Genomic DNA, 12897 nt, shown 5'->3' with positions numbered 1-12897 from the left:
TCATCTTGGCATATGCTTTCCCCCTCATCCTGATTATATGATCCTCCATCCTGATTATATGATCCTCCATCCTGGTCCCCTATCCTGGTATATGCTTCCCTCCATCCTGGTCCCCCATCCTCGTATATGCTTCCCTCCATCCTGGTCCCCCATACTGATATATGCTTCCCTCCATCCTGGTCCCCCATCCTGGTATATGCTTCCCTCCATACTGATATATGCTTCCCCCCATCCTGGTATATGCTCCCCCCCCCCACCATCCTGGTATATGCTCCCCCCCCCCCCACCATCCTGGTATATGCTCCCCCCCCCCCATCCTGGTATATGCTCCCCCCCCATCCTGGTATATGCTTCTCAATCCTGGTCCTCCATCCTGGTATATGCTCCCCCCCCCATACTGGTCCCCCATCCTGGTATATGCTCCTCCATCCTGGTATATGTGTCCCCACCACCACCACCACCAATACTGGTCCCTCATCCTGGTCCCACATCCTGGTATATGCTCCTCCATCCCGGTATATGCCCCCCCTCCCCCCATCCTGGTCCCTCATCCTGGTCCCCCATCCTGGTATATGCTCCCCAATCCTGGTCCCTCATCCTGGTATATGCTCCCCCATCCTGGTCCCCCATCCTGGTATATGCTTCCCATCCATCCATAAATAAAAAAAAAAAACACTCCTACTCCCCTTTCCACCTCTCCCCTGCAGCGGAGTCACCTGCGTTATTTAAATAGAATGACTCCAGAATCAGTGCGTGCGCATACCGCACTATCCGGCACCATTTTGTTAAAGACACTGATCTCCGGAGAGGCAGGAGGAGGAGTGTAGCGCCGGAGTCAGCTCCTACACATAGCGAGATCTCTGGCGCCATTTTCTTGATGACAAATTTGCAGCGTCTTCTGTCCGGAGCCTCTATAGACTGCACCTGCAAAGTATGGCCGGACAGAAAGACACATCAAAGTCAAGGGAGCGGACGATGCTGGAGGAGTGTGGTGCCGGAGAAAGCGGTATGCGTAGGCGCTGACTGCAAACCACAATCTCCGGCGTCAGGGGGGACATACCGTGATCTTCAGAGAGGCCGGAGAAGGACAGAAAAAGAAAATGGCGCCGGGTACCACAGTATGTTCACACGCTGATTCCGGCGCCATTTGATTTTTATTGTCTGCGTTATGCTCAGGCGCAGAGATCGCGGTATGTGGTCAGTGCCTACGCATACTGCTATCTCTGACGTCATACACTCCTCCTCCAGCATCATCCTCCTCCCTGTCTGGGCTGTGTCTTTCTGTCCTGCCACACTGCGCAGTCTATAGAGGCTTCGAACAGACGGACATATCCCTGGTTATATTATAGATATCAGGGAAATCTTTTTTTCTCCTTCTAGACTCATCTTTTGCTCTCAATTACGGGGTAAAATCTGCATTCAGTGAAGACACGTCCCATTACCGAGATAAAACATAACAGTTGGTGCTCACAAGATTCTATGGAGGGGAGGAGCTAGAGGTATCCATAGAACTTTATGAGCACCAACTGTCATCTCCTGTCTGAGTAATGGGGAAATCTGTACTCTCTGAAGACACATTTTAACCATAAATTGCAACTTTTTAAAATGAATGATCAGTCCAAGAGGCGAAAGAAGCAGATTTCTCTGATATTACAAAGTTTCTTATTTTCATGTGTACTATTGATCATGAATTAACAAAAATAAACTGATATTTACTCTTCCCAAGCCAACGTCTGCTCCGGAGACAACTTGAAAAGTTCTCTTTAAATGCTTGTGCAAGGGCAACCTTGGTGCTGTGGGCGCCATCTAGTGGACTATTCTAGAACTTCTTGAGCTGTGGTGTTACCTTACTGCATGGTCATTTCAGTCTGTAGCTTTGCACGGTGAAGATGAACGGCGCCGGGACAATCCTCATTAGTCTGTTACAATGGGCTCCAGGGTTACTCCCACCTATATATGAGAGAGGGGTTAACTTGTTGATTGCTGAAATCCTCAGTTATGCCAAGAACAGGTCTTCTGCTCCATTCATTGTCTATGGGACTATCGGAAATAGCCGAGCACTGGAATCGCCCGTCTCATAAACAATGCCTCCCCTCTTGTCGTCCTGCTTACCCCCCCCCCCCCTACCGCCGCTACCCTCTCGTCTCCCCCGCTGCCGCCCTTTCATTCCCTTCCCCGCCCCATCGCCCTCTCGTTCCCTTCCCCGCCGCCGCCCTTTCGTCCTCCGCCCCGCCGCCCTCTCGTCCCCCTCTGCCGCCCTCTCGTTCCCTTCGCCCCCTGCCGCCCTCTCGTTCCCTTCGCCCCCTGCCGCCCTCTCGTTCCCTTCGCCCCCTGCCGCCCTCTCGTTCCCTTCGCCCCCTGCCGCCCTCTCGTTCCCTTCGCCCCCTGCCGCCCTCTCGTTCCCTTCGCCCCCTGCCGCCCTCTCGTTCCCTTCGCCCCCTGCCGCCCTCTCGTTCCCTTCGCCCCCTGCCGCCCTCTCGTTCCCTTCGCCCCCTGCCGCCCTCTCGTTCCCTTCGCCCCCTGCCGCCCTCTCGTTCCCTTCGCCCCCTGCCGCCCTCTCGTTCCCTTCGCCCCCTGCCGCCCTCTCGTTCCCTTCGCCCCCTGCCGCCCTCTCGTTCCCTTCGCCCCCTGCCGCCCTCTCGTTCCCTTCGCCCCCTGCCGCCCTCTCGTTCCCTTCGCCCCCTGCCGCCCTCTCGTTCCCTTCGCCCCCTGCCGCCCTCTCGTTCCCTTCGCCCCCTGCCGCCCTCTCGTTCCCTTCGCCCCCTGCCGCCCTCTCGTTCCCTTCGCCCCCTGCCGCCCTCTCGTTCCCTTCGCCCCCTGCCGCCCTCTCGTTCCCTTCGCCCCCTGCCGCCCTCTCGTTCCCTTCGCCCCCTGCCGCCCTCTCGTTCCCTTCGCCCCCTGCCGCCCTCTCGTTCCCTTCGCCCCCTGCCGCCCTCTCGTTCCCTTCGCCCCCTGCCGCCCTCTCGTTCCCTTCGCCCCCTGCCGCCCTCTCGTTCCCTTCGCCCCCTGCCGCCCTCTCGTTCCCTTCGCCCCCTGCCGCCCTCTCGTTCCCTTCGCCCCCTGCCGCCCTCTCGTTCCCTTCGCCCCCCGCCGCCCTCTCGTTCCCTTCGCCCCCCGCCGCCCTCTCGTTCCCTTCGCCCCCCGCCGCCCTCTCGTTCCCTTCGCCCCCCGCCGCCCTCTCGTTCCCTTCGCCCCCCGCCGCCCTCTCGTTCCCTTCGCCCCCCGCCGCCCTCTCGTTCCCTTCGCCCCCCGCCGCCCTCTCGTTCCCTTCGCCCCCCGCCGCCCTCTCGTTCCCTTCGCCCCCCGCCGCCCTCTCGTTCCCTTCGCCCCCCGCCGCCCTCTCGTTCCCTTCGCCCCCCGCCGCCCTCTCGTTCCCTTCGCCCCCCGCCGCCCTCTCGTTCCCTTCGCCCCCCGCCGCCCTCTCGTTCCCTTCGCCCCCCGCCGCCCTCTCGTTCCCTTCGCCCCCCCGCCGCCTTCTCGTTCCCCTCGCCCCCCCGCCGCCTTCTCGTTCCCTTCGCCCCCCCGCCGCCTTCTCGTTCCCTTCGCCCCCCCGCCGCCTTCTCGTTCCCTTCGCCCCCCCGCCGCCCTCTCGTTCCCTTCGCCCCCCCGCCGCCCTCTCGTTCCCTTCGCCCCCCCGCCGCCCTCTCGTTCCCTTCGCCCCCCCGCCGCCCTCTCGTTCCCTTCGCCCCCCGCCGCCCTCTCGTTCCCTTCGCCCCCCGCCGCCCTCTCGTTCCCTTCGCCCCCCGCCGCCCTCTCGTTCCCTTCGCCCCCCGCCGCCCTCTCGTTCCCTTCGCCCCCCGCCGCCCTCTCGTCCGCCCTCTAGTTCCCCTCCCCGTGCCGCCCTCTAGTTCCCCTCCCCGCCACCCTTTCATCCCCCCCGCACATCGCTCTGTATAACTGCTTGTCTTGTGTAAGGAGATACTTAGTCTTTGTTACAATGTGACCGTTTCCCCTCTTCCTCCTCCTAACGCTCTCGCTGCAGTGGAGGGAGCACTCTCCACCTATTACGGTAAGCGTGGCGTGCCGCCATACTGTGCCCGTGCCTCGGTAGAGTCTTTCCTCCGTCTGCCGGCTAGCTCACGTCTCATCCCCTCTTTCAGGTGTCGCTGCCAGCTCCTTCTTCATCAGTGGGAGGTACGCCATCGACCCCGAGCTCCGAGGAGCCGAGTTTGAGAGGATCACGCAGAACCTGGACGTAAACTTTTGGAAAACTTTTTGGAACATTACCGAGATGGAAGTGCTGACGGTGAGCAGTAGGCCTGATCTTTTGCTAAATGTATCGGCCTCTGTTTGCTGCTCATTCATTGTGGGGGTCTTGATAAGAGTGAAGCTGATAAATCTTTACATACAAGCATATAGATTTTTTCCTAACTGGATCTGTGTTTTTCTCCTATTTTCTCACAGTCTATAGTTGGCATAGCTTCCACAACCGTACGCATCAACAAGACCCTCACTGTGCCCCCCGAACCGCTGGAGATGCCTCTGTCTTCGGATCCACAGCGCACGGTCACCATTAATCCACCCGTAGCTCATTCAGGACCCGGCCCGGTTCACATGCGGCTGATATCCTACCAGCTGCGGGAGGGACAGGTACGTGACTAGTGTCAGGGGCAACCTGGAAAAGACAAAGACTTGTACAATTGTGTGAGAGTCGGTGTAAGGGCATATTCACACTACAGTTTTTCAATGACAGTCTGATCTACAGAAATAGATGAAAATCTGGCACCTGCCTTGTCTGATAGAGCGGAAACAAAGATCCTTAGAAATGAAGAAAAAATGGTTGGTTCATATATATATGTCATGGGTCCCCTCCCCCTCTTTGATGCGAGCTCAGGTGATCCCGTATTTTTTCGGGCACTTGTGACAGCTTATCTGTACACAGGCGATCGGATGATCGCAGCTTCTAGTCTCCCATGGAGACTATTGAAGCCAGTGTAAAGTGAAAAAAAAAAAAGTTTTTGAAAATATTTAAAAAAGTAAAAGTTCAAATCACGCCTCTTTTGCCCCATTCAAAATAAAATATACATCAAATATACACAGATTTGGTATCGCCGGGTTCAGAATCGCCCGATCTATCAATATATGAAAATAATTAATCCAATCAGTAAACGGCGTAATGAGAAAAAAAATCAAAACGCCAGAATTATGTTTTTTTGGTCGCCGCAACATTACAATAAAATGCAATAACGGCCAATCAAAACATCGGATCTACCCCAAAATGGTATCAATAAAAACCTCAGCTCGGCGCGCAAAAATTAAGCCCTCACCTGGCCCCAGATCAAGGAAAATGGAGACGCTACGGGTCTCGAAAAATTGCACCGTTTTTTTTTTTTATTATTTTTTTTACAAACTGTGGATTTTTTTCCCCCATTTAAATAAAAAAGAACCTCTCCATGTTTGGTGTCTACGAACTCGTAATGACCTGGAGAATCATAATGGCAGGGCAGTTTTAGCATTTAGTGAACATGGTAAATAAAAAACCCAAAAAACAATTGTGGAAATGAACTTTTTTTGCGATTTCACCGCACTTGGAATTTTGTTTCCCGATTTCCAGTGCATGATATGGTAAAACCAATGGTGTCATTCAAAAGTACAACTCGTCCCGCTAAAAACAAGCCCTCAATCAACCATATTGACTGAAAAATAGAAAAAATAAAACAAAGTTTTGGCTCTCGGAAGAAGGGGAGCAAAAAACAAAAATGGAAAATCCCAAGGTGGAGAAGAGATTAACCTCTGGAGGTCAGTCTTAAAAACTGACAGCAACTGCATAGGTGTGAGAAACAGATTAGTGATTGCAGACTAGATGTTCCCATAAACGAGGTCTCCTGTGGGTCAATTTCTAAACCCCCTTTAAGAGATGTCAGACATAAGTATATGTTGGTTTCTTATAATATTCCTCTTTGTTGCAGGAGAGTGAAGAACTTGGCGCTTTCACAAAACCCGAGGGTCCTCTGAGCCTGGACCTTCGACTCAGATCCCGTCCTGCTGCGCTCTCTCCTGACCTGATAATTCACTTCCACGGTGGAGGCTTTGTAGCCCAGACTTCCAAATCCCATGAACCCTACCTGAGGACGTGGGCTCAGGAACTGGAAGCTCCGATCTTGTCCGTAGATTACTCCCTGGCTCCTGAGGCTCCTTTCCCGAGAGCCCTGGAGGAATGCTTCTACGCCTACTGCTGGGCACTGAAACACTGCCGCCTCCTGGGTTAGTACAAATCTGTACTGTACTACACGAATATAACTACTATAATACTGTCTCCTATGTACAAGAATATAACTACTATAATACTGCCCCCTATGTACAAGAATATAACTACTATAATACTGCTCCCATGTACAAGAATATAACTACTATAATACTGCTCCTATGTACACGAATATAACTACTATAATACTGCTCCTATGTACAAGAATATAACTACTATAATACTGCCCCTATGTACAAGAATATAACTACTATAGTACTGTTCCTATGTACAGGAATATAACTACTATAATACTGCCCCTATGTACAGGAATATAACTACTATAATACTACTCCTATGTACAAGAATATAACTACTATAATACTGCCCCCTATGTACAATAATATAACTACTATAATACTACTCCTATGTACAAGAATATAACTACTATAATACTACTCCTATGTACAAGAATATAACTACTATAATACTACTCCTATGTACAAGAATATAACTACTATAATACTGCTCCTATGTACAAGAATATAACTACTACAATACTGCTCCTATGTACAAGAATATAACTACTATAATACTACTCCTATGTACAAGAATATAACTACTATAATACTACTCCTATGTACAAGAATATAACTACTATAATACTGCTCCTATGTACAAGAATATAACTACTATAATACTGCTCCTATGTACAAGAATATAACTACTATAATACTGATCCTATGTACAAGAATATAACTACTATAATACTACTCCTATGTACAAGAATATAACTACTATAATACTGCTCCTATGTACAAGAATATAACTACTATAATACTGATCCTATGTACAAGAATTTAACTACTATAATACTGCTCCTATGTACAAGAATATAACTACTATAATACTGCCCCCTATGTACAAGAATATAATTACTATAATACTGCTCCTATGTACAAGAATATAACTACTATAATACTACTCCTTTGTACAAGAATATAACTACTATAATACTGCTCCTATGTACAAGAATATAACTACTATAATACTGCTCCCATGTACAAGAATATAACTACTATAATACTGCTCCTATGTACACGAATATAACTACTATAATACTGCTCCTATGTACAAGAATATAACTACTATAATACTGCCCCCTATGTACAAGAATATAACTACTATAATACTGCCCCCTATGTACAAGAATATAACTATTATAATACTGTCCCCTATGTACAAGAATATAACTATTATAATACTGTCCCCTATGTACAAGAATATAACTATTATAATACTGTCCCCTATGTACAAGAATATAACTACTATAATACTGCCCCTATGTACAAGAATATAACTACTATAATACTGCTCCTATGTACAAGAATATAACTACTATAATACTGCCCCTATGTACAAGAATATAACTACTATAGTACTGTTCCTATGTACAGGAATATAACTACTATAATACTGCCCCTATGTACAGGAATATAACTACTATAATACTGCTCCTTATGTACAAGAATATAACTACTATAATACTGCCCCCTATGTACTAGAATATAACTACTATAATACTGCCCCCTATGTACTAGAATATAACTACTCTAATACTGCTCCCCTATGTACAAGAATATAACTATTATAATACTGTCCCCTATGTACAAGAATATAACTACTATAATACTGCCCCCTATGTACAAGAATATAACTATTATAATACTGTCCCCTATGTACAAGAATATAACTACTATAATACTGCCCCCTATGTACAAGAATATAACTACTATAATACTGCCCCTATGTACAAGAATATAACTACTATAATACTACTCCTATGTACAAGAATATAACTACTATAATACTGCCCCTATGTACAAGAATATAACTACTATAATACTGCCCCTATGTACAAGAATATAACTACTATAATACTGCTCCTATGTACAAGAATATAACTACTATAATACTGCTCCCTATGTACAATAATATAACTACTATAATACTACTCCTATGTACAAGAATATAACTACTATAATACTGCTCCTATGTACAAGAATATAACTACTATAATACTGCCCCTATGTACAAGAATATAACTACTATAATACTGCCCCTATGTACAAGAATATAACTACTATAGTACTGCTCCTATGTACAAGAATATAACTACTATAATACTGCTCCTATGTACAAGAATATAACTACTATAAAACTGCTCCTATGTACAAGAATATAACTACTATAATAGTGCTCCCTATGTACAATAATATAACTACTATAATACTACTATGTACAAGAATATAACTACTATAATACTGCTCCTATGTACAAGAATATAACTACTATAATACTGCCCCTATGTACAAGAATATAACTACTATAGTACTGCTCCTATGTACAAGAATAGAACTACTATAATAGTGCTCCTATATACAAGAATATAACTATCATACTGCTCCTATGTACAAGAATATAACTACTATAATATTGCTCCTATGTACAAGAATATAACTACTATAATACTGCTCCTATGTACAAGAATATAACTACTATAATACTACTCCTATGTACAAGAATATAACTACTATAATACTACTCCTTTGTACAAGAATATAACTACTATCATACTGCTCCTATGTACAAGAATATAACTACTATAATACTGCTCCTATGTACAAGAATATAACTACTATAATACTGCTCCTATGTACAAGAATATAACTACTATAATACTGCCCCCTATGTACAAGAATATAATTACTATAATACTGCTCCTATGTACAAGAATATAACTACTATAATACTGCTCCTATGTACAAGAATATAACTACTATAATACTGCCCCCTATGTACAAGAATATAACTACTATAGTACTGTTCCTATGTACAGGAATATAACTACTATAATACTGCCCCTATGTACAGGAATATAACTACTATAATACTGCTCCCTATGTACAAGAATATAACTACTATAATACTGCCCCCTATGTACTAGAATATAACTACTATAATACTGCCCCCTATGTACTAGAATATAACTACTATAATACTGCCCCCTATGTACTAGAATATAACTACTCTAATACTGCTCCCCTATGTACAAGAATATAACTACTATAATACTACTCCTATGTACAAGAATATAACTACTATAAAACTGCTCCTATGTACAAGAATATAACTACTATAATAGTGCTCCCTATGTACAATAATATAACTACTATAATACTACTATGTACAAGAATATAACTACTATAATACTGCTCCTATGTACAAGAATATAACTACTATAATACTGCCCCTATGTACAAGAATATAACTACTATAGTACTGCTCCTATGTACAAGAATAGAACTACTATAATAGTGCTCCTATATACAAGAATATAACTACTATCATACTGCTCCTATGTACAAGAATATAACTACTATAATACTGCTCCTATGTACAAGAATATAACTACTATAATACTGCTCCTATGTACAAGAATATAACTACTATAATACTACTCCTATGTACAAGAATATAACTACTATAATACTACTCCTTTGTACAAGAATATAACTACTATAATACTGCTCCTATGTACAAGAATATAACTACTATAATACTGCTCCTATGTACAAGAATATAACTACTATAATACTGCTCCTATGTACAAGAATATAACTACTATAATACTGCCCCCTATGTACAAGAATATAATTACTATAATACTGCTCCTATGTACAAGAATATAACTACTATAATACTACTCCTTTGTACAAGAATATAACTACTATAATACTGCTCCTATGTACAAGAATATAACTACTATAATACAGCCCCCTATGTACAAGAATATAACTACTATAAGGCTGTGTGCCCACGATGCGTTTTTTAAGCGTTTCCGCAGCGGCAAAAACTCTGCAGAAACGCTTAAAAAACGCATGGTAGAAGGTCTGCCATGTTCCCCAATGATAATCCGCATGTGCTGGGCACATGCTGCGGAAATTTCCGCTGCGGATTATCATTGCGGAAAAAAACGCAGCACTACCAATTATTTTGCGTAAGCTCGGCGTTTTCGCCGCCATTGACTTGCATTGAATCGCTTGGATTCCGCATCACTGGATGTGTACATGCTGAATCCAAACGTTCCAATGTGCGCTTGGTACCCGGGTGTGGAGGACAGGAGACTCTCCTCCAGACCCGGGTACCATAGAACCTGTAAAAAAAGAATAAAATAAAAACTAAATATTATATTTACCTTCGGATGGCCCCCGGTCTCCTAGTCTTCCCTTGTCGGCAGATTGCGGTGGACTGAAGGACCTGCGCTGACGTCATAGTTATGTGACAGCAGGTCCGTCAGTGTACCGTGAGCTGCCGGCAAGCCGGGACGGATGGAATAAAGACTCCGGGGGCCATCGGAAGGTAAGTATAGATTTATTTTTTTATTTTTACCATTCTTTAAGGTCACACTATATAAATCCATGCCGGTTGCATGGATTTATATAGTGTGACCAAGTTGTCAAGCACTTTTCCAAGTGATGCTAAAATCGCTTTGAAAGCGCTTGACAACCCGCATGCGGAAATGCATGTGAAGAACGCTTCACATCCGCATGTACAATCCGCATGCGTTTTTTCTGCCAGAGAGATGCAGAAACGCTCAGGAAAAATCCTGAGCATTTCTGCATCGTGGGCACATAGCCTAATACTGCTCCTATGTACAAGAATATAACTACTATAATACTGCCCCCTATGTACAAGAATATAACTACTATAATACTGCTCCTACGTACAAGAATATAACTATTATAATACTGCTACTATGTACAAGAATATAACTACTATAATACTGCTACTATGTACAAGAATATAACTACTATAATACTGCCCCTATGTACAAGAATATAACTACTATAATACTGCTCCTACGTACAAGAATATAACTATTATAATACTGCTACTATGTACAAGAATATAACTACTATAATACTGCCCCTATGTACAAGAATATAACTATTATAATACTGCTACTATGTACAAGAATATAACTACTATAATACTGCCCCCTATGTACAAGAATATAACTATTATAATACTGCCCCCTATGTACAAGAATATAACTACTATAATACTGCTCCTATGTACAAGAATATAACTACTATAATACTGCTCCTATGTACAAGAATATAACTATTATAATACTGCTCCTATATACAAGAATATAACTACTATAATACTGCTCCTATGTACAAGAATATAACTACTATAATACTGCCCCTATGTACAAGAATTTAGCTACTATAATACTGCTCCTATGTACAAGAATCTAACTACTATAATACTGCTCCTATGTACAAGAATATAACTACTATAATACTGCTCCTATGTACAAGAATATAACTACTATAATACTGCTCCTATGTACAAGAATATAACTACTATAATACTGCCCCCTATGTACAAGAATATAACTACTATAATACTGCTCCTATATACAAGAATATAACTACTATATTACTGCTCCTATATACAAGAATATAACTACTATAATACTACCCCTGTATACTAATACATAACCAGTGCTGCAGGTTTTTGATGTTTTTATCTCTTCCAGGCTCCACGGGGGAGCGAATCTGCCTGGCTGGTGACAGTGCCGGTGGTAACCTTTGTATCACAGTGTCGCTCCGTGCCGCCTCTGTTGGTGTCAGATTACCAGATGGTATTATGGTTGCCTATCCCGCCACCTTACTGCAGGCTACAGCATCGCCTTCCCGCCTTCTTACCTTAATGGACCCGCTACTACCTCTCAGTGTCCTATCAAAATGTCTGAGTGCCTACGCAGGTACTGCCCCTTGTGAACTTTCTCTAAAGTATATGCACCCCCGCCATACCTGCGCTGATTACCTTGTCTCCTCCAGGCACCGAGCGCATCCCAGTAGAGGAACGAGTGTTCGAAAGGCATAGCGCGGTCAGTCAGGTGAAGCGAGGGACGGCGCTGTTCCTCAGAGACATCCGGCAGGGTGCTGCCTCCTGGCTGAGCACTCTAATGGAGGGTAGTAAGGAGAAGGGTCCCGGTAAGTGACTTCAGCTGATGATGATGATGGGTTGAGTTGTACGTGGCTGCATAAGTAACTATCGGGAAATATCCATGTTTCAGAAACCGTCAGGAAAAGCGTATCGGAGGCGGCACTGGATGTTGAGGACGGGATTAACAGACGAGTGTCACTGAAGAGCAGGACCACCCAGGATCTCAGCCGCCATCAGTGCAGTGATCTCAGCCTGCAAAATGGACAAATAGGAGCACAGAGCAGCTCAGGAAGGACCCCGCTGTCACTATCCTCCATCCCGGGCGAGCTGCCGTCTCCAATCAGCCCCCAGGAACAGGTCAACTTCTTTCTGCCGGAGAACGACCATGAGATGGAACCCACGACACACTCCAAGGAGAACATTCCCCCTGTGCTCTCACCGGAGGACCGAGCCTCTCTGTACCCCAACTCTCCATCGCTGGGGTTCCCCGAAGGTTTCCAACCACTACGCTCCCAGAGTGGTGTGGCCAATATGACCCTACAGACTTCTGCTATCGTACACAACCCCTACATGTCACCTCTCCTGGCCCCCGACAGCATGCTGCAAGGGCTTCCGCCGGTGCACATTGTGGTGAGTAGGACCACCCAAACCCTTATGGTTCCTGATATTTCCCATGTCTCTCTAATGCC

At 45.2% G+C, this 12897-nt stretch overlaps 1 protein-coding gene across 4 annotated transcripts in view; it reads left to right on the top strand.

Moving 5' to 3' along the window:
* The window catches only part of LIPE (lipase E, hormone sensitive type), a 33345-nt gene that overhangs the window by 18034 nt on the left and 2414 nt on the right, over positions 1–12897 (top strand). For 3 of the 4 annotated variants that reach the window (XM_073655896.1, XM_073655895.1, XM_073655898.1), the window contains exons 4-10: positions 3983–4009; positions 4101–4246; positions 4405–4590; positions 5910–6204; positions 11796–12023; positions 12100–12255; positions 12339–12838. In XM_073655896.1, coding sequence (XP_073511997.1) covers positions 3983–4009; positions 4101–4246; positions 4405–4590; positions 5910–6204; positions 11796–12023; positions 12100–12255; positions 12339–12838 — 1538 coding nt within the window. The remainder of the gene's footprint in view (positions 1–3982; positions 4010–4100; positions 4247–4404; positions 4591–5909; positions 6205–11795; positions 12024–12099; positions 12256–12338; positions 12839–12897) is intronic. The other variant, XM_073655897.1, reaches the window with a different exon arrangement.

Source organism: Phyllobates terribilis, unplaced genomic scaffold (genome assembly GCF_046119375.1).
Source record: "Phyllobates terribilis strain yellow unplaced genomic scaffold, ASM4611937v1 Scaffold_12__6_contigs__length_324123572, whole genome shotgun sequence".
Lineage (NCBI taxonomy): Eukaryota > Metazoa > Chordata > Amphibia > Anura > Dendrobatidae > Phyllobates > Phyllobates terribilis.
This window is presented reverse-complemented; position numbering and strand designations above follow the sequence as displayed.